The sequence below is a fragment of the Dipteris shenzhenensis genome, chromosome 24 (genome assembly GCF_047967505.1).
Source record: "Dipteris shenzhenensis isolate YYH24624 ecotype China chromosome 24, Dip_SZ_1.0, whole genome shotgun sequence".
Lineage (NCBI taxonomy): Eukaryota > Viridiplantae > Streptophyta > Polypodiopsida > Gleicheniales > Dipteridaceae > Dipteris > Dipteris shenzhenensis.
Genome location: NC_141619.1, coordinates 22,467,602 through 22,489,152, shown reverse-complemented (window position 1 = coordinate 22,489,152; position 21,551 = coordinate 22,467,602). Strand labels below are relative to the sequence as shown.

Here is a 21,551-nt window from a genome sequence, read left to right as displayed (position 1 = left end):
AGAGAGAGAGAGAGAGAGAGAGAGAGAGAGAGAGAGTGTCTGTCCGAAAAAGTAATTAAGGCAACATGCTCTGGAAGAAGAGAGGAAATCTATCATAAAATGATGTGGGACAATGGGTGGGTGGCCCAGGCAACATGCTCTGGAAGAAGAGAGGAAATCTATCATAAAATGATGTGGGACAATGGGTCGGTGGCCCATGTGGGGGGAAGGTGATCTTAGGCGAGAGAGATGGGGCCATAGAATTTGACAACAAACAAAGCTAACAACACCACCAATGGGGGGGGGGGGGGTTAATACCAAAGCAAAGTAAAGCTTGTAGGAGGTAATACCAAAGACAAAGGGAGGAGGCCGGTCTCTGTCTTTTTGCCCACGAGATCCATCCAACAACCCCACGAGACTTCAACCTCAACATCTTCATCCCATCTTCATCAGAGTTCAAAATCTTCATCATCTTCTTCATCTTCATCTCCATTTCATTCCTCCCCATCTCTTCTCAGTCCTCACTCGGTATGTCTTCTTTCCTTCCCTCCTGCATTTCTTCTTTCTCGTTTCCGTTTTGCTTTAGATTAGTCCTTGATAGTCCATCCGCTCTGTCTCCCTGATCGAGTCTTTCCCAAGCTATCAGAACTTTTTTGCCTTCTCCTTGCCGTGCCCTTCCTCTTCCTTCTTTCATTTCATCCATTCTTTCTTCAGCTCAGGTGGTGCTCCTTTGTCGAGTTTTGTTCATCGTTTTAGTGTCATAAGTCGTCTGGATTTTTTTGCATGCTGGAGCGGAATTTGGACTCTCGTCTGCTAATGTGTTTGTTACCGTTTTGTAGTTGAAGAATGGGGGTTTCGACTCAATTATCTGGCCTCCAGAAGATCAGGAGCCAGTACGTGCCGCAGCTGCCGCCTGCTTTGCAGGTATAGCTTCCTTGTGTATTGCTTCCCTGTCTTAGTGATGACGTTTTTCCTGAGCTCAAGCATCCGTTATCAAGGGGGATTAGTACAGGATCTATAGAAATCAGGTGCTGTTTAAGAAATTTGCTTGCTCGTTTGCTCAGAGATTCCATTACTAGGTAGTTCTTTTGCACAGAGTTTTTCTGGAACTTACGACACTTAGCAGAAAGGATAGTAGTGAAGTTTTGAGAGGACTTGTTTTCCACTGCCTTGCAGGGGGAACGTGTACAATTGGTGCGTGGAGAATCTACAACTGCTGCAGACCCGTCTGATGCGTTGGCAATTAGTAGATCTTTTCCTCTTACCTACGGCCAACCACTCGTGCAACTTCTTCGTGATGAGAAAACTGGATTGCCCTCTGATAAGCTAAGGTAAAGTGTGATAAAAGCAGTAGTTTAGGAAAAGGTTGTCATCTCTCTACAAGGAGAAAGGTTAAGGACATCCAGGAGGGTGCACTAGTGCACCTTTTATCTGAAAGCTACGTAACTTTGCCTACGCTGTCACCGCGTAGACGCAAGAAGCAAACATAATTTGAATACATTCCTAGAATTGTCAATACAATGGCATGGACAGCTGATCATGTCAGTGACTCACCGTTGAAGATTTCATTATTCGGTTTTCCTGAATGGCAGAACAGAGTTCAGACTATACGTTTTAGTCTTTGCCGGTAAAGGTATTAAAATTATTGGTAAGGGTGGTACATGGTATGACTTCTTAGTGGCTTTGTCTGTATCGAGGAACAAATTATACAACACAGCGGCTAAACAGCATGCCCAAAACACAGCGGCTGAATACATCTACCAAAACCGTCAGTGATTTGCAGGTGTACCCCTGTTCTGCAACTGCGCTGCAACGACTTGCACAGAGCACCGTTTCACCTTGCAAGAAGAGTCTGTCAGGCAGTAGCAGGAGCGTCCGAAACATGAGGAGTGGCTGTTTATCAGCTTAACATTGCCATGTTTGCGATTTTAGTGGGAGCTTCTCTGGCCCTGATCAGCAAGGTGAACTTGCTGGGAATAGCCTATTTTTTGGCTTTCCACAGATTTCAATCGTAGAAATTGCATCCCGTGAACGCATAGCCTATTTTTTGGCTTTCCACAGATTTCAATCGTAGAAATTGCATCCCGTGAATGCACTCTAATGCCCTCTTTTTGATTGGTTCATCCGATTTATGGTAAGCTCAGCTTTGCAATGTTTGCTAAGATTCAGTCCGGCCCATGGGAGTATGAAGTGTAATTTACACAAAAGCATTCCCAATTTGGACATCACAGGTGGCCTTGGAGAAGACTGCATCTGATATCCTTAGTCTGAATCTCCACAACTGCTACTATAAGATGCCAAGCTCAAAAGACTGTACAGAGGAAGCTGTGGGAATGTCCCAATACTGGACCAAGCTTTCTATGTGCACATTATCATCCAAATGTGGGATCAATATTTGGAAATGTAATTCATCCTAGAACTGAATTGGAGTCCATCCCCTTCGAAATCTGGACAGTGTTTCTAGGTGTACTGCAAAAACGAAATCTGGACAGTGTTTGTACGTGCAGATGCAAACGTGAAATATGGAAAATCTTTGCAAGGTGCTACTAACAAATCTGGAAAGTGCAATTGGCAGGATATAAGCTGCGATGTCAGGCAAAGAGGAATCTAGATGGGTGGTAGGTCAGATAGCAAATGACTAGCAGGAACAGATGAGAGCAGATTCGGAGTTGCATGGTGCTGCTATGCATTTGGAAAGTGAAATCGGCAGGATACAAGCCATGATTTCAGGCAAAGATTAATCTAGATTCACTGATTTAATGCAGGGTTGCAGGATGGATAGCGACTGACAGATAAGAGCGGAGTCAGAGCTTGGATGATGCTTCTATGAGCAAAACGAGATTCAGCTATAGAGCATCGGAGAGTAGACTGAAAATTGCATCTCTCTTGCACATACCTGAGAGAAATGTGTGAGCATAAAGGAGGATGTGACATTTCACGTTAAGAGATTAATACGTGCATGTGGTGACTTCTGTCAGTCTAGATTATGGTTAGATTCAAGGAACAATAAAACTATCTATATGGTTAAGCTGTGATTTACCTGGTCCCTACCTTTAAGGTCTCCTTTTTGATTCCTCTATTCATTTATGTATTTAATTAAAAGGTTTCTGGACTTCTAAGGCTCACATATTTCACTAGAAAACTGCTTTTACTTCAAGCTTTGACCATGGAGTTGGGAGTTGCTTAATTCAGTGACCGTGGAGTGCCTAGGAAAAGCTAGCTGTCTATGCAGCACTCATGGTAAGGTCTGCCACAGAGGTTCTGTCACATGATCTTAATAGACTCCTTTGTGACCTTTGGTATGGCTCATTACTTTCTATTTTTGTATGAGTGAGACCCTTTTTTAGGATTACAGGGCCCACTACCTAACTAACTACTAAACTAGAATTCACTAATATTACAACCAGTGCACCCGAAGATGACTTGCTAGGTCTCACTTGACCCAGCCAGACATATTCTTGAAGCCGCACAATTTCATCCTCCTCAGTTGAACTTGTCCTATATGGCTGCCTGAACGCAGGCTGCGCACCAGGCACCAAAGCTCAACCCCACAGCCTGCTGAAGGTGCTGAATTAGTTGGGAGTTGCTTGAGGATAGTCTTGAGATTTGCCAATGGTAAAATACATTTATTATTATTATTATTATTAAAAAGAAAAAAAGAAAAACACTTCTATAAATATAGAAAAAATCCAAGGTTGTGGCTGAAAATTGCCACCGCAACCCTTTAGAGGACTCCGAGAAGAAAGGTGAGCCTCTCCATCCCCTAAGGAAGTAACCCTCCTGCAGAGGCCGCTCGAGCCACCGCAACCCTGTAGAGGACTCCGAGAAAGGGGAGCCTCTCCATTCCCTAAGGAAAGTAACCCTTGTAGCAGAGGTCGCTCGGATCCCTACATGCTCATCCCAATAGCCATCAAAGTATGAGAGGGTTGGACTTGGGAATGGTCTAAGGCCTCTGTGCATCTCACTCTCTAGATATGCCACGCTGAAATGCTGGTGATAATTGTCCTTAACTTGAATTTACCAAAGGTTGTTGTAAATGTATATGATGTAGTGATTAGCTAACTAGTGGTTGGATGTTCCAAGAAGCAATACTGGATGTCAACCTAGAGGTACCTTACCTCAGAGGTTTTATCCAAAGGTGTTGGTGCATTGGATCACAAGTTTAGATTCTTTCTATTTTTGGTTGTACATCTAAGTATTCTTTTAGGCCTGGATTATTCTCCTACTTTTAAGTTAAGCACGTGTTTGAGTTGTATTTCACGCATTAGTATCTTGTGATCTCGGGGCTATTTTTCTGCTGCGCAGTAGTCCTAAGCCAAAGTGGTAGGATGGCATTAAGGCACTTATGCTTGTGTCAGAAGTACTCATCATAGCAATGCCTTAGAAGTACTCATCATAGCAGTGCCTGTAGCTCTTAGGTGCAATGTATTGAACCTTCTAGTTGATCTTGGAAATCATGATCGGTTATGTTGTTAACTCAACTCTCAGGTAAGAGAGTTAGTATGAGTAAATGAATCTAATGAGTAGATTCATATCTAATACTTCTTGTAACACCTTTGGGGGTATTGAAAGGATTTCCTACCTCTAGGGACACTGTCTTACAGATGCCATGTAAGAAATTCAATTTATGAGAAGTGTTGTAAGAGGAATCTTTGAATGGACATCGGATGATTACATCTCTTGTTGAGATTTTCCACCTTGATTTATGAGGTCAAGGTCATAGATCTTTTGTAAGGGGGAAGAATGTTACATCTTTAACAGGATCAACTTGGGGTTAACTTGATTGGAAGAGCTAGGGTTAAAGCGAAGATCTGGTTAGATCTAGCTTTTAGGGAGGGTCTAACGTGGAAGCTACTAGGGTTGAGACTAGGCTTTCCTATCGGTTGTGGCCAAGGGTTAGCACTTAGTCTAACATGGGCCGAGGAAATAACCTAAGGTTGAGACTTGCGCTAGCATGGATGAAGTTTAGATCCACTACTCTTTAATGGCCTCTAGGAACTCTGTCACTTAGGGACCCCATGAACTTAGCCCTTGGACCCTCTGGGCTATGTTCAGAGTGACCCCTTGACTCAAGTGAAAGCTGTGATAGGCCAGACCTCAATAGAGTGTGCTCTAGTCACTCTCCGTGCTGCAAGTGGTCTTTGCATCCCTCTCTTAGTGATCGAGTGTCAGCTATCTCCTCCTCCTCCATCCCGTTGTCTCTTGGGGCTGACTCAAATGCATAAAAGTCTATGACGTGTCGCTGTGCTCTATTAGCCTCTCTATCTTGTGGTTTGGTTGCCTCCGGCTGCTCTCTAATCTGTCGTAGCAGAGTCTCCCTGTGTCGGCACATCTCAAGTAGATATAGGCCAATGCAGACCTGGTCATGGAAGTGGATCAGTCGTGAGAGTGGGCCAAAGCCGGTAGAGGCACGTCCTCTGATCTACAGAAAAAATGCTCCTCTGTCTCAGCCACTCCTAGTGTGCATAGCATACAGATCCGCTGCTCTTTGGTATGCCTGCTGCTCACAGAGAGAGAGAAGAAGTAGAAGTAGAATCTATTATCGTCCTTGGGGGGCCGAAAATGACCCATGGGACCTAATCCTCAGTACAAAAAAATCTCCTCTGAAGTGGAGGGGTCAAGAGTTTTCAAGTTCTTGACGGTATGAAAAAAGACGAGTGACAAAAAACCCCAACGCTGCCGGAGAGGCAGTGGAGAGAACTGATGAGAGCTGTGTGGTATCTACCAGTATCTGCTGGCAATCATCCCTGATATGTATATATCTGGGGCACTGTAGGGCTACACGTGCCTCTGTCTCGACTGTCTGTGAATCACAAAATCTCCAAACTCTGGCATGTCGTGGCAAATTCAGCACACAGAGAGAGAGAGAGAGAGAGAGAGAGAGAGAGAGAGAGAGAGAGCATATGCCAATCTTCTGTTTAAATTCCCTTAAATGATATTTTTCTGCAGAATTGGTGTGGTGTTCTGTGGACGGCAATCTCCTGGTGGTCATAACATTATTGCAGGCTTATTTGATGCATTGAAGTCACATAACCGGGATAGTGTGTTGTTGGGCTTCGTTGGTAAGTATACACCATGCTTCTCAATTTCAGAGTAAGCTAATGGACGTGATTTATGAATTTTGGAATGGAGAACTTTACTTACTCGACCTGTGTATCTCATAAATTGAAGACATTTTATAAATCAGAAATCGATAATACATTGCAAATCATAAGTTGGTTTGAGCAATGAGTGCATCTTTTCCCATGTTGACAATGGGATATCATTATAATTTGTGCTTGACTCCCTGAAAAGTAATCTGCCAGCCAGGCACCTTCAATAGTGAAGTTCCCAGTGGAGATGCATGATCATGTAAAGGAGAAGCAAGCATGCCCACAATGATCTCACATTCTCTTGTGTGTAGTAGGTTTTGTTTTGTTTTGAGAGCCGGCCTTGCTGTGTGAGGTGCTTACACCCATGAGACATCTCATGGAGAACTCTTTCCCCCCATAGTAGGCTTGACAACAAACTGTCGTTAGTCCATTTTCTGCAAATTTGAGTCAACATACCAGCTTTTACAGTTGACTTTCATCATATGAAGGCAGTATCGATATGTATTAAGTTTGGGATTGACATCGCTGAATATTTTATCTCGTCTTTTGTGGATGGATGACTTTTTGAACTCCTTAAATACTATCTTAAATTATGTCTTTTTAGATATCCTTTTAAATGTTCAACTTAACAGCCTTTGTTTTGCCTTTTATTTCTTTACTTTCAGGTGGAACTGAAGGACTTTTTGCTCAGCAGACTATTGAAATAACTGAAGATCATCTTATTTCATTTCGCAATCAAGGTACACCTCCATACTTTTGAACATCTCTTTGCTTTTTTTTTATAAAAAGTGTTTAGGTGTTTGGAAAAGCTAAAAATGCTATTTACCTCCATGTTGAGATGCTACAGATGTTAGAGTGCGTCAAAACAAGTATACAATCATACATGACAAACCATGAGTTACATAATCTGCTCTCTATTAGGATGTGCATGTACTCCCTATTGCTATTCCCTTACAATTGAAAATCTTGAAAGCTCAGCATTTTCTATAGAAGGATTAAAATTTTTAAGGTGAAGTCTGGGTTTACGTGTGAGACACCCATTTCTGGGTGTTGAATCTTGATGAAACTACAAATGTCTTGAGCCCAACGAGAGTTCCCATGCAAGGCCACTGTGATTCCCATAGTGAGAGAGTGGCTGTCATAGCATACTGTTCCAGTATTTATGGTGGCATCAATTTTCTGAAGTTTGTTAAGTGGCAATTTAATTTAAGGCTGTATGCATTTTCTTTCAAGGTTTTGTTAGTAATCTTCAAACACGATTCCTCCCAAAATGCTGTGTGACTTATGCTCTGTCGAGTGGCTGACATGATGGAAAATGAGCTTTGCACTGAGTAAACTGGATTTGCTCGACTGATAGCTTTCACTTATGGATTCCCAGTTTACCCTTTAATGGAGAATCTTGGCAGTCATCTGCGAAGAAAGCTTTATATACTAGGTCTATTTGAACTATATGCAATTGAGCGGAAACTATGAGTAATATAAGTGATGTTTTGGATACCTTTTTGCTTTTGCCTTTCAGACTTTAGTATTGCTCTTTAATTTCCAAGGAAATTTTATGCACTATCAAGTTCCTTGCAAAAGATTTTCGTTTCAAGTTGCAACCAGTGGTTGAGTAGAGGGGTTGTCATGAACTTCTCTGAGAGTACTTTGCTAGAGTTGAAAGGAAAGAGAAGGGAAAGCTAATGTCACAATGTTATTCACAGCTGTTGTATGGCTTTGCTAGTGATGAAGTAGTAAGGTTTACTCTTGATTGGCATTATTTCAAGCGTAAAGGTAAATCATGTCGATCATTCATATCTTTACATGTGAGGAGCTATAGAAACTCTGCTTGGTAATGGGCATTACGGGGCCCGTAAGGATTCAATCTATGCCATGCGTGTTGAAGTGGATGGCTGGAAGTTTTGCTGTGGCTATGATAAAGTATAGACTGGATATTTTGTCGTTGACAAGTTGGGATTCAATTTTGTACAGAAACAAGTAGATAGTGAAAGGTTAAATCTTGACTTAATTAATTACGTCTGTAGTGTGCCTCTACGAGTTAAAATAAGAAACCAAAAATGCAAGGTGAAATTATGAGTGGGCTTCTTCATATGTAAGGAAACTCTATGGGTATGTTTGCTGCTGTCATGTAGGTGTATAGTGAGACATTTGCTTATAAGACAGTACATACATGGCATTCTCTCCTTTTCATGTCATTACTCTCTCTTAGCTCCAGGACTGTTTCTCCTTTGTTGACGAATTACAGCTTGGTCAGAATTCAGTCCTCCATCACAATTGCTGCTTATTTAGTTGTCAACTTGACACATAGATACGCTCACAAACTGGGGCTGTACATTTATTCTTGCCCGCAGTCATTTGACACTGATTCCACTGAGTGCTTGATGCTGACTGTCCTTTGTTGATTAATTACAGCTTGGTCAGAATTCAGTCCTCCATCACAGTTGCTGCTTATGTAGTTGTCAACTTGACACATAGATAAGCTTACAAACTTGGGCTGTATCAGTGTGCTAAGTCTGGTACGGCTCTTGAATTTCATGAGGCAATTCACATCAATTGTAGGACACTGCATGCAATTTAACCTATCATTGTTATTGATTGGCATTATTTGTAGTGTTAAAATAAAAAATGTGGTTGATTTTTCCTCTTGCGTCCAAAGAACAGAGAGAGATTATGCATGCTAGTCTGTAAATGATTTGCACCCTTTTTATTGGCATTGATGGAGCCAGTAGTGATGCCATTGCATGCATATGATGGATGTGATGCGTGGAAGTTGCGGGTGGCTAGAATTTTTGGATGTAGTGCCTGATAAAGGAAACATTGCGCAGTCTCTTTTTATTGAGATTTGGAATCAACTTGGACTTTCTACTAGCCTGTATGCTACCTGCAGTCAGCATTTCCACCGATTCCTGTATACATTGATGCTCGAGAGTGCTGATGGTGTGAAGGGTTAGTCAATTTGCTGCATGTCTTAGCTGCTATATGTAAGACTTAATCCATTCCCAGTGCAACCCTTTGGTCTCAAGGAGCCATGTATTAATGCAGGTGGCTATGATTTACTGGGTCGAACAAAGGACCAGATAAGGTCAGTGCAGCAAGTAAATGATGCTAGAGCAGCTTGTGAAGCCCTCAAATTGGATGGGCTCGTCCTAATAGGTGGTATGTTCTTAAGGCATTGAGGTGATGTAGGTCTGTTAGTCACTGATTTCACTTAGTTTGTTCTTTTGAAGAAGGCATTATTCAATTCTCATGATCAGCAGTTTCGTTAGACAAGAATTTGGGACAAGTATATTAATTTCCTATGGAATTATAGGATGTACAACAAGCACTGATGCAGCTCAGTTGGCTGAGACATTTTCTGCCACAGCTTGCCATACAAAGGTCACCCGGTCAAATTATGTTTTCTTTTTTGCTCTTGAGACTGTTTCAGCTTTTCTGAATTCACGTCTGTTGTGTTTTACAGTTCTGTCTTATGAACGGACTGTTCTGGTCAGAAAATCTCAAAAACCTTTTGTCATGTTGACATGATCAGGTCATTGGAGTTCCAGTGACGTTGAATGGTGATTTGAAGAATCAATTTGTGGAGGCTGATGTTGGATTTGACACCGTTTGCAAGGTGCCTCTCTGGCGCGCTCCAGAAAGTCTAGAAGTTATGCGGGCTTCCTGTGTAAAAGTTGTGATTGCTTGCTTTTCAAAATTGGGAATGATGGGGGCAGAACAGAGAGAGAGATTTGAGTATTATCAGGAGCTTGAAAGCCAGAAACCTGTGCCCTTTGTTTGCTTTTAAATTGACGAGATTGGGCATGTTTGAGTCCTCACGATATATATAAGTAAGGACATACGAAAGTTTTGTTCCCTACTTTGGGCTTTACGTTACAAGTCTAAAATGAGGTCAAATGCAACAATGATAGTAGTTTTCTGTGTAGATAGCTGTCAAGAATATGATTGATGGATTGAACTTTTTAAACAAGCTGCTTTGGTGTATTTTCTGCTGACATTGCAATCTTGCATGCATGGTTGGCATTGAAGCTATTAGCTTGAATTATGTACCATATTTGATGTTTTTCCCTACAAATTTGATATTCTTTATGTTTTCCCTACAAGAGACTCCGCGGGCTGACATTGCGTGCATGCTTGGCATTGAAGCTATCATATATGATGTTTTTTAGCACATGTTGATATATGTCTTTTATTATAGATCCAGTTCTATTGTGTCATTTGGTCAATTGAAATAAATTTTGTGCTGAGTTTTGAAGCATTTAGAACATCATTGATGAATCCTTTCTTTTGTGTGTAATTTTTTGTTGGGACTGATCCCTTACCTAGGATATTATCAGCAATGTTGGCTGTGTAGATCACATTCTTAGACCCTTTTAACAGTTTCATCTGAGAGCCTTTTTGTTGTAGGTGGTTGAAATATATATGAAAACGTGTTTGTGTGTTGTGCGGGGGGGGAGACATGCTGATGTAACAACTGTAACAACAATGGCACGGAATGTTTATGCTTATGCTTTTCTCCCTTACCTAGGATATTATCAGCAATGTTGGCTGTGTAGATCACATTCTTAGACCCTTTTAACAGTTTCATCTGAGAGCCTTTTTGTTGTAGGTGGTTGAAATATATATGAAAACGTGTTTGTGTGTTGTGCGGGGGGGGAGACATGCTGATGTAACAACTGTAACAACAATGGCACGGAATGTTTATGCTTATGCTTTTCTCCCTTACCTAGGATATTATCAGCAATGTTGGCTGTGTAGATCACATTCTTAGACCCTTTTAACAGTTTCATCTGAGAGCCTTTTTGTTGTAGGTGGTTGAAATATATATGAAAACGTGTTTGTGTGTTGTGCGGGGGGGGAGACATGCTGATGTAACAACTGTAACAACAATGGCACGGAATGTTTATGCTTATGCTTTTCTCCCTCTCCCTGTCCCTCTTTGAGCGACGAGATGCTGTGTATGATTACTCTCATTGAAGTAATAGGTCTAAAGGGCCAGGCAGTCCCGTGTCGGGTAGGAATGATGCACTAGTGTCCTGTTCATGTCGCTCCTGCTGAGTGGTGAGACTTGTTACGTCAGCCATAATCCTGGAACCATGCAGTAAGATTATGATGAGGCGGGGAACCAAAGGGCTTGACAACACTTACTTTTTAGCGTGGCTACGAAGGCTTGGGTCTAGGCTTAAGCATTAATGAGGGGTGCAAAGGGGAGCCGTGAGAGGGCTTGAATGATAAGGTTCCTAGTGGGACACGTGGCACCAAACAAGGAGCCACTTGGCAAGTGTTGGGTTCAGGGGAGATTTCTAGAGAGAGGCTCCACAAAGGAAGGATTCAAAAAAAGGGAACTCAAGGGGCGTTCACGTACGTCATCACAAGGGAGCACTCTACGAAATTGTGGCTGGGTGGTGAACAGTTTTGGAGCCCTCTATCTTGGTGTAACGGCTTGTAAAAGATGGCTACTCCCTACTAGGATGTTAAATCTTGGTATACTTCTTTATTCAAGTGGTACATGATTATTACAATAGCATCTAGCATTTGGAATGGAGCTTTTAGATGTAGTGGTTGTGTATGACGAGTACAATGGATTAAAAAAATTCCTAGAGATTTTTATGAATAACCTCATGGGTCCTGCAGAATGATGCGAAGATAGATTTATTAGGTGAGATTGCTTCAAAACCCTGTTGAGATAAGAATTTTCAATCAATGGTGATTAATTTCCACATTGTAGAACGATGTATCAATGACGTTCAAATAGCATACAGTTGAGGTGCTAAGGTTCTATAAGACTTGGTGGCTGCTTGTTCTCACAGCAATATTCAAGAAGGTGGAATGATTAAATTATGGAAGAGTGGAGAATGATAGGAGTAGAAATCTATGTTAGAAATATTCAAGAGGGCTTGGGACATCAATGATGACATTGCTGAGGCAAAAATGGATAGTAACTTTATATAAGAAGCATCTATAGATTGTGTGGGCTATTAGCCGGTATTGTTAGTGATCGGGATAGCAAATTTAACAACCATTTTTGGAGAGCTGTATTTGTTAGGTTAGAAACTACTTTGAATATCAGCACTCTGGATCATCCATAGAGTGATGTTCAAGCTGGAAGGGTCAATCAGGTCATTGAGAATATGCCTCGAGATACGTAAGTAAAAGGTAAACTATTGGGAATGGTATTTGTCCATATTAGAATTTGCTTATAATAGCGCCAAACATTTAACTATATATATTAGTCCAGACAAAAGATTTCGATTAGACTACTAACATGAGACTGTAGAATGAGAAGGTTGGGCTCAATGAACTCAAAGATTTCGATTACCAAACTAACATGAGATTGAAGATTGAGAAGGTCGGGCTCAATGAACTCTCTCCCTATTTAAGTGCAGTGCAGACACAACTAAGAGTCCATTACGAAATCTAGCTCCTTAATGTTGATGTATGGATTTCAGCCTAGAGTCTTAGTTGACTGTGGAACTCTAAATAGAGAAGATTCAAGTATCGAAGACTTTATTGAGGATCATCCACAAAGTGATGTTCAAGCTGAAAGGGTCAATCAGGTCATTGAGAACATACTTCAAGCATACGTAAGTAAAAGGCAAACTATTGGGAATGGTATTTGTCCATGTTAGAATTTGCTTATAACAGTGCCAAACATATAACTATATATATTAGTCCATTCATGTTGATGTATGGATTTCAGCTTAGAGTCCCCGTTGGTGTTGGAACTCTAAATAGAGAAGATTCAAGATTTTCTTGAGGTTATGAATCAAATGCTTAAATCAGCTGAAGATAGCATTAGAAAGGCTCAAGATAGAGCAAGGAGTTATGCAGACCCACACCATAAAAGGTTGAAGCTCAAAGAAAATGAGAATGTTTATCTTAGGGTGCCCGAATCTTTAGAAACCCTAAGAGAATTGGAGACATTGCCTACAAATTAGCTTACTAAAAGGATATAGAGTATATACAGTTTTTCATGTAAGTGACAAAAAGGAAGTTAGGAGAGTCATTGTATGAGACAAGAGAGAAAAGACAAAGGAGAAGAGGAAGATGCTCTTACGCACGGAGAGCTCTGTCGACCTCGTGGCTAAGGTGGTCAATTTGCAAGCGGCCCTTTAAGTTTGCTTTCGTATCACACTCATGATCTTTGACTTGGCCATCATGTAACTTGAGAGTTGCATGTTTTGATGTCACCGGTGATAAAGAGAGAATCGGAGGGAGGGTAGGGTAGATGTTGAAAGTTTGGTGTCGGCTGGTTGGGAATGTCATAGAGGGTGCGTGCATAAGTGTGCTAGATGGTATATGCATGGAGTGCCCATTGGCGAAGTAGCTTCCTAGGGTAAGCTGTTGCTCCCCGTGACGCCACGCCGCCCTTGGCTGCCCCGCTACCTTCACCTCGTCTGCCGCCTCTGCACTCCCCGTCCTTCTCATCCCCTCTTTTGCTCCTGCCCGTCTCGCTCCCATCGCCCTTCCTGCGCCCGCCTCTGCTTCTCTCGCCCCCGTTGCCTCCTCGCCCGCTTGGTGCGTCCCCCTCTGCTTGTTGCGTCTCTCACCACCCCGCTTCCCCTTGCCTCCGCCTTCTCTGCCTCCTCCTCCTCCACCTTCGCCTCCTGCCACCTCCACCTCTTCTGCCTCCCGCGCCCTTCTTCTCTCCCCCGCTGGCTCCTCTCTCTGCCCCCTCTCCGCCCTCTTGCCTCTCCTCCCCTCCTTCTCTCCCCCCTCGCCTTCTCGCTCTCTTGCCTCTTCCGCCCTTCTTGCTCTCCTTCTTCCTCTTCTGTCCTTGCCCCCTCCTTCGCCCCGCCTCGTCTCCGCCTCCCCCTCTAACTCTCTTTTTTTTACTTTTTTCTTTTTCCTCCTTGCAGCGGGAGCACTTATGCTTGTGAAGGCGAAAGAAAAACCTTAGTGGTGACCCTTGGTCTGGCCAGAGGGGCTCTATGGCAGCACCCTCGAATCCCACAACCGTTAAGGTTCTTCTTTCCCCAGCTAACAAGCAATAGGTATAGCAAGCAGTTCAATCCCTCCAGGACAAGGCGCTTGTGGGCAGAATTGTGGGCCTCATGCCTACACAGAGACAGGTGCAAGAGTGGATCTAGGTGAGCTTGGCATTAGAGAGAGACCACAACCAGAAGGTCACGATCTATGGAAGAGGCATTTTTCTCATCCACAGCTGAGCTCCCCCAACACCGCCTCGACACTTGTGAAGTAGAGCCCCATACTCCTTGGCCCGCACCTTGTCTCTCTCTTTTCTTGATATCATGGGTTCACAGTGGAGGACATGGATACAACACACCATGTTCCATGGTTTTCGGTTACACTCCACTTCCCAGGGCTCCCCAAGGAGTATGGAGCCATCCTTCCTTCCATTGGTCGAGCATTTGACACAGTGCTTGAGTCCCCGCTAGAGACGGCCGCCTTCGTTCTAGCAGATGATGGAGTCCGTGAGATCAGACTGGTGATTGAGAGCCCAGAGTCCCTCCCAGAGTTGATCCTTCTCGAGACCTTGGAAGGGGGCACACTTCGCCAGAGGGTGGAGATCTCTGGGTTACCAGGCTAGTGTCTTCAGTGTAGACAGATGGGTCACCTCGCTAGAGATTGCCCTGGTGGCCTCCCTTCTGTGCCTCCTCCCCTCCCTTTGCCGAGTAGGCAGAGTTAGCAGGCCCGAGTTCAGCACCCTCTCAGGCAGGAACAACAGGAGTCTCAGACCCCATGGGTTACCCCCTCAATAGGGGACTGGACACAGGTTGAAAAGTAAAAGAAACCAAGCAAGCAAGCCAGTAAACGCCACAAGTCGAGGGCCAATCGCAGAGAGAGGGGCAGGGTTGACCGAGAGGCCTCGAAGGAGGTACAACAGGAGCTACCTCCTTCGGCGGCAGGGACCACCGCCCACTCAGTCGATCCTCCAGCTTCGGAGATTCAGCCTCCGCACCCACCCTTGCAGCAGCAGCGAGTCCCAGGAGCTCCAAATGCGGCAATGGCGGAAGCCGCAGACGCTAGTTCAATGAGGATCGCGGAGGACAAACTCATAGGAGAGCCTTGTTCCCGACTCCTCCGTCCTAATGAGCTAGACCTTAGTGAGTTGGAACATACACGGGCTCCACGATCGTGTTCGTAGCTAGCGCAGTACCTGATACTCCGGTAAGAGTTGCAGAGGGCAGTGGTAGGGCGGGCAGTGGACATCCTTATGATTCAGGAGCACATGTTTTCAGCCGCAGACATCATAAGATGCCATCACCTTCTCCCAGGGAGAGGGCCAGAGGTGTGGTCTCTCGCAGTAGGACGGAGCGGAGGGGTCTGCAACAGTCTCACAGACTTTGGCTTCAGAGGTCTACGATCAGGGCGAGCTCATTCCAGGATGGGGAGTTTGGATGGGAGTTCGGACGGGAGAGTCCAGGATTAGGTTCCTGAACGTGTACGCCCCAGTGTGCAGGCAGCACCGCCCGGCCTTTTGGAGGAGGCTATCAGAGTGTCTTTCGGATGTAGACTCTTGGATTGTTAAGAGGGCTTAAAAAACTTGGAGTTTGGGGAAGACAAGCAGGGTGGCGCCTCTTTCTTTGTTTGATCCCGAAAGAGGGAGATAGGTCAGATATTCGACAGTGGAGGCCGATCACCTTGCTTGATACTTGCATACAAGATCCTCGCCAAGGCCTTGAGTTTGTGGTTACGGCCCCATCTTACCGACATCATCCATGACACACAGACTGGGTTTGTCTAGGAGCGTAGCATCCTGGACAACATCTTCACATTCTGGGAGGCAGTGGATTGGTCCAGGGAGGAGTCATAGCCGCTGGCCGTCCTTCTCTTGGATTTTGAGAAGGCCTACGACAGGGTGGAGTGGTGTTTCCTGGAGGGCACTATGAGGAGATTGGGTTTCTCAGACAGATGGGTCAGAGGAGTTTCAGCGCTATATGCAACGAGCTCTAGTCAGATGCTTATCGGAGGACACACAGGCTAGGCCTTTCCTCTCTCTCGCTCGGTCCGTCAAGGCTGCCTACTTGCTCCCTTACTCTTCTTGTTTGTGGCGGAGGCTTTGGGCTACTTTTTGAGATCACAGGTGGCGGGTCTCACAGGGTTGAGGCTCCCAATCGGACAGAAGGAGGAGCTACTTGACTCGGAGTTTGCAGATGACACGGCCTTGTATGTTGAGGGCACCACAACGAGTCTGGGGAGAGTCAGAGGCGCCCTGGCTATTTATTGTGAGGCCTCGAGGGCACGGATCAACTGGACAAAATCCATAGGCTTCTTCACAAGCTTTGAGGAGACACAGGAGATCCGTGAGTGGGGGAGTGACTTTGGCTTAAGATGGATACTGCGAGGCCAGACAGCGAGATACCTTGGTTGCCAGGTGGGTATTGACATCACTGCAGAGCAACAGATTGTCCCGGTCCTGGAGAGTGTTCGGCGCAAGCTTCTCTATTGGAGCTCGGTCAAACTCTCCCTAGCAAGTCGCGCCTTAGTGGTAAACTAGGTCCTTCTTGCCACGGCCTGGTATATCGCCTCCTGCTGGTGCTTTCACAGAGGATGCATTGGGCAGCTCCGACGGTTAGTACGGAACTTCCTTTGGGCAGGCTCAGGGCTTGAGTAGCTTGGCAGACAGTGATCATGCCGCAGGCATTGGGAGGCTTGGGTGTCATTGATCCGGAGATGCAGAGCAGGGTCCTTCTGGGCAAGTTGGTGGTCCGTGGCCTCACCCTAGGTGTAGAGCCTTGGAAGCTCCTCTTAGCGAGGGCTTCTGAGGAACACTCCACGCACTGGGGGACAGTGGCAGCCTTACATAGATGGATCTTCTCAGAGGCCCCCACTTACGGAGAAGGGCTCCCCCCTGATGAGGAGTCTCCACAGGGTATGGCAGAGATTGGTAGGGGGTCTCATCCGTGCTCTGCCCTGATGCAGAGAGGAGTTTGAGCGCCAGTCCCTTTTATGGCACCTAGAGATCAGGGATCAGGAGGGACGGATGCTCGGACAACGGTCTCACATTGGTTGGGCACAATGGGACAGTGGTCCAGCAGGGTCCTTTGGCCGCTGGAGCAGACTACTTATGGAGACAGAGGCGAGGCTTGACGCCCTAACGCATCTGCGAGGGGCAGGGTAGCGGATGGGTGAGATTGACTTAGTCATTTCGGAGTCCTGGTGGGAAGGACTTCACATTTGGAGAGACAGTAGATGGTTGGGGCAGTTTTTTGGCACTGGTGTTCCCTTGAGAATGTTGATGCAGCGCGGCAGCACGCACCCCGAGTTCTTTCGTGTAGGACCTGGAGGCCTAATTCAGTCACTCAGTGAGAGTGACCCTGAGATGGATGGGAGTCTTGATAGGATACACTGGCAGATTATCAGAGTGGTGGGACGTTTAGGGAAGGAGCGGCACATTGACCCTCCCAGTATCTCAGAGCAGGATGCCTCTAGGTGGTGCCTTTGGCTGTGGGAGAGTAGTGTGGTTCTGGCCCTCCGGGGGCGGCCTAGCTGAGCAAGTGGATGAGGTGCCCTTATTACACAGATTGGCAAGAGGCTTCAGATGGACTTGTCGAGGTGGATCCCTTCGTGAGAGAGACACTGGGTGATCCAGAGAGTGCCTCGGGATCTGCGCTCTAGGTTTTGGATGCGGTTGTGGTCCAGCTTGCGATTGAGGAAGATCTCCTACTTCTTCTAGCTAGCCGCCCACGGAGGCTTGCCCATTGGACCGTGGTTGGCAGATGAGAGTGGAGTGTTAGTGCCATTGTTGCTCTGATGGTGTCTTGGAGACTACCCCGCATTGCCTGTGGAGCTGTCGTAGCGCAGTGAGGATCTGGATGGGAGCCCTCAGGATCATGACACGTATGCATAGTATTCATAGAGACTTCACTTGAGGGATGGTGGCTTCGTTGACAGAGGGAGGACATGCGTTTCAGATTGATGAGATCTCCCCATCCTACCGGATACAGGGTCAAAGCATCCAGAGGATTGCACTCCACGAGGCAGCCCCCCCTGACAGTCTAGCTCGTCCTTCTCCTAAGGAGGACAGTGTTTGGGAGGTGGTAGCCAGCATCACAGCTTGGAACATTTGGGTGGCTCGCTGTAGTCTTGTGATGGGTGAGCACCCGGTTCCACCCATGGCTTACCCTAGTTGCCATATGGTAGGATATCATTTACACTCTACGGTCCACTTGGGAGTGCGGGACTCCAGGCTCCAAGGCGACTATCGAGAGACGTGCTCGTTTCTACAAGGCTTGGCCTGCAGGTGTTTTCTACATCTTCACTCCGCGAGGGATTTGCTGGATGTATAGTCCCCCCACCTGGTTGTTAGCCCGAGTTCCAGAGATCCCCTAGGCAGTGAGCTGGGTTTCTCTAGAAGAGGCCGGTTTCTTTCAGCCTTTTCCGGTCTTTTCCATACTCAGCACCTTCGGGGCAGCTGTCTTGTATGAAATCTTTCAAGCGTTAATAGAAGGTTTCTTTCTTTGAAAAAAAAAAAAGGTGTGCTAGATGGTTGGATTTGTGAATGGGGATGTGGACCTCTACTCGAGAAACTTCTGCCAAAAGTCCTTGGAGTTATTGCTAAAGAGAATGTTTAGTAAATCTTCTTCATTTTGGTAGATGAAGTCTCTCTTCTTCTGATAGATTAGACGATGATATTCTCATTTGGCTTTTGTCTCAGTTAGAAGGTGATGCTTGGTCTTGAATTTGCGTTGGCAACACAAGGCCTTACACTTATCATCCTACCAGCTATTGTAGGGGATCGACCCAATAGGTGTTGGGCGAATGGATTTGGTGGTGTGTGGAAAAGATCATCATGGAGGGAGTGGACAATAAGGGCAGCTCTATCCTTTAGTAGGAGGGTATCATCGATGTTGGCAAGCATAGTAGAAAGGCAGGCAGCACATGAGGGGGCTAATTTGTGATCAAAGTGACTCTCCTGATAGGTAGCGCCTGTGGGGTGGCTCATGTCTAGAAATCCCCAATTAAACAAGCAACGATATCAACCTTGGATCTCATTGTACTTGGCATATATCATCAATGCAGGTATGGGGAGGGTGATCAATGGATATGCCATGAGAGTAAAACCATCTCTTGGCATACATGTACGAGCGATTCTCATCCTCCTTGCAAGTTGCATGGACGATGAGAGAGCTGTTCTTGGTAACATATGTCATTGTTGGTCTAGTCATACTATATAGCCAAAATGAGGTAGGCGATGATCTGAAATGAGACACACTTTCCTCCCAAATCATCCTCAAATACTAGTATGGTCAACATAAATGCGAATAACGATAAGGAAGATAGAAGATTGTATAGCTCTTGGGGCCAATGGGAGTCCCAAACTGTGAAGGGAATCTTGGTGCTTGATTGCCGGACCCTCCCAGATGCCATTGAGCTCTCACCTTGACTATTACTGGCCCTCCATTGCTTGGCAAGTGAAGGATCTAGCTTGAACGGTGAGCCTCTCTATTTATAGTGAGAAATTTGGGGGTGGGAGGAAAGAAATGGGAATAATTGAGGCTCTCCTAAAATTCATAATTTGGCAATGATAGAAAAGTGGATGAGTGGTTACTAGGTGTTGTGTGTAGTGTTTTTAGAAAATGAGTTTGGGCATGTTCGTGGATTCATCTAGATACATGTTCTTGCCGTATTAGCGGACATGCAATTTCACCTTGTGAAGTTTTCTTCCATGTTTCGGCTTGCTGATATTGCTATAAATTATTTCGTGGTGCATTGCCTTATCAGAGCCAGATTGTCTTAGCATTTGTTGCTTAGATGCTTGTCTGGTAGATACTAAAATGAAAACGAATAGTCTTCACAAGCAGTTGTAGCTTGAATAAAGAGAATGTGGACTACTTTTGATTAGCTAGTTGTGGAATAAAGAGAATGTCATAGTAGCTAGTCCTTGCTATGCATGATGGAGTTTATGGTTTTCAACCTTGTGAGTGACTATCATGAGATTGAAACTGCACTATGTTGTGTTTTTAGAGGATGAGTTTGGGAAAGTTCTTGGATTCATCTATATATGCTTCTGCCGTATTAGCGGACATGCAAATTTCACCTTGTGAAGTTTTCGTCCAAGTTGCAGCCTGCTGGTATTGTGATAATTCTTTCTATCTTAAATGGTGCGTTGCCCTATCAGCTAGATTTAGATTTAGATGCTCGTTGGGGAGAGACTAAAATGAAAATGTTTAGACTTCACAAGCAATTGTAGCTTGAATGAAGAGATTTTGGACTACCTTTTGATTAGCCTTCTCCTTTAGTGCTAGCCTTCATCATGGCTGAGTCTGCCTTTCACCTCCGGAGTGCCGACAGAAACTCAGTACGAAGACTTTGTATAAATGGATGCTCAAGTATGTGTGGGTGTGTGGATTTGTATGTGTGAGCTGATGACGTCAGTGGGGATGTCATAGTAGCTAGTCCCTGCTATGCATGATGGAGTTTATGGTTTTCAACCTTGTGAGTGACTATCATGAGATTGAAACTGCACTATGTTGTGTTTTTAGAGGATGAGTTTGGGAATGTTCCTGGATTCATCTAGGTATATACTTTTGATTAGCCTTGTCTTTTAGTGCTAGCCTTGTCACGGCTGAGGCTGCCCTTGATCTCTGGAGTGCCGTTAGAGACTTAGTATGAAGACGTTTGTATGAATGGATACTCAAGTATGTGTGGGGGTGTGCATCTGTATGTGTGAGAGCATACATTTATACTATGGTCTACACCCACCGTTGCACGTTGATAACGTCAGTGGGGATGGCATAGTATGAGTGACTATCATGAGATTGAAACTGCACACTGTTTTGTGTTTTTAGAGGATGAGTTTGGGTATGTTCCTGGATGCATTTAGATATATATTGGAAAATGATAGAAAAGATATTATAGCTTGTGGTAATACTTTATTAAGAACTTTGCAACAATTTCTTTCCACGAGGTTTGTGGTATGACAAGTATCACTTTTTGGCAAGTCTCTATAGATTTCCACATGTATGCCTTATGAAAAAGTAAATACAATTAAGTATTTTTGAAGGCTTAATATCTTAGCCCTTCTTCTTGCTTGCTTATTTTATGCACTTCCTTTTCTGAAATAATATTTTGGAGTAATTGTTCTTTTGTTGAGGCTTATTTAATTCTTACGATAAAGACTGGCATATGTGCTGCATGAACAGTGGTGTGCATGCTTTCCTTGTGCAATATGGATGCTTAGATGCAATATCCCTGTGGTAGACGACTCAATTGGCTTGATTGTTTACAGGTTAATTCTCAACTGATCAGCAATATTTGCACCGATGCATTATCTGCAGAGAAGGTATCACCAAGCATTCATTTAAAGCTCCAGAACTGAGTTTATGCTTGTGCTGATTCACGTGTTACTAATCAGAGGCTCATTGTTAACTTGCAGTACTATTACTTCATCCGGCTGATGGGGAGGCGTGCTTCCCATGTGGCGTTGGAGTGTGCGCTTCAGTCTCATCCAAATATGGTAAATGTTTCCATCTTTTCCTTCCACGCTTCAATGCTTGTTATCATAGCTAGGCCTTA

The 21,551-nt window shown here is 44.7% G+C and overlaps 1 protein-coding gene across 2 annotated transcripts in view; it reads left to right on the top strand.

Moving 5' to 3' along the window:
* Positions 1-315: 315 nt before the first annotated feature.
* LOC147886373 (pyrophosphate--fructose 6-phosphate 1-phosphotransferase subunit alpha-like) overlaps positions 316-21,551 on the top strand; it is a 37,745-nt gene continuing 16,509 nt past the window's right edge. Inside the window, exons 1-10 of one of the 2 annotated variants that reach the window (XM_087395125.1) lie at positions 316-507; positions 819-903; positions 1,156-1,310; positions 5,929-6,041; positions 6,737-6,811; positions 9,114-9,227; positions 9,382-9,449; positions 9,601-9,684; positions 21,265-21,318; positions 21,412-21,492. In XM_087395125.1, coding sequence (XP_087251251.1) covers positions 826-903; positions 1,156-1,310; positions 5,929-6,041; positions 6,737-6,811; positions 9,114-9,227; positions 9,382-9,449; positions 9,601-9,684; positions 21,265-21,318; positions 21,412-21,492 — 822 coding nt within the window. In that variant the 5' untranslated portion in view covers positions 316-507; positions 819-825. Of the gene's footprint in view, positions 508-530; positions 699-818; positions 904-1,155; positions 1,311-5,928; positions 6,042-6,736; positions 6,812-9,113; positions 9,228-9,381; positions 9,450-9,600; positions 9,685-21,264; positions 21,319-21,411; positions 21,493-21,551 lie in introns of those variants that run through there. The other variant, XM_087395126.1, reaches the window with a different exon arrangement.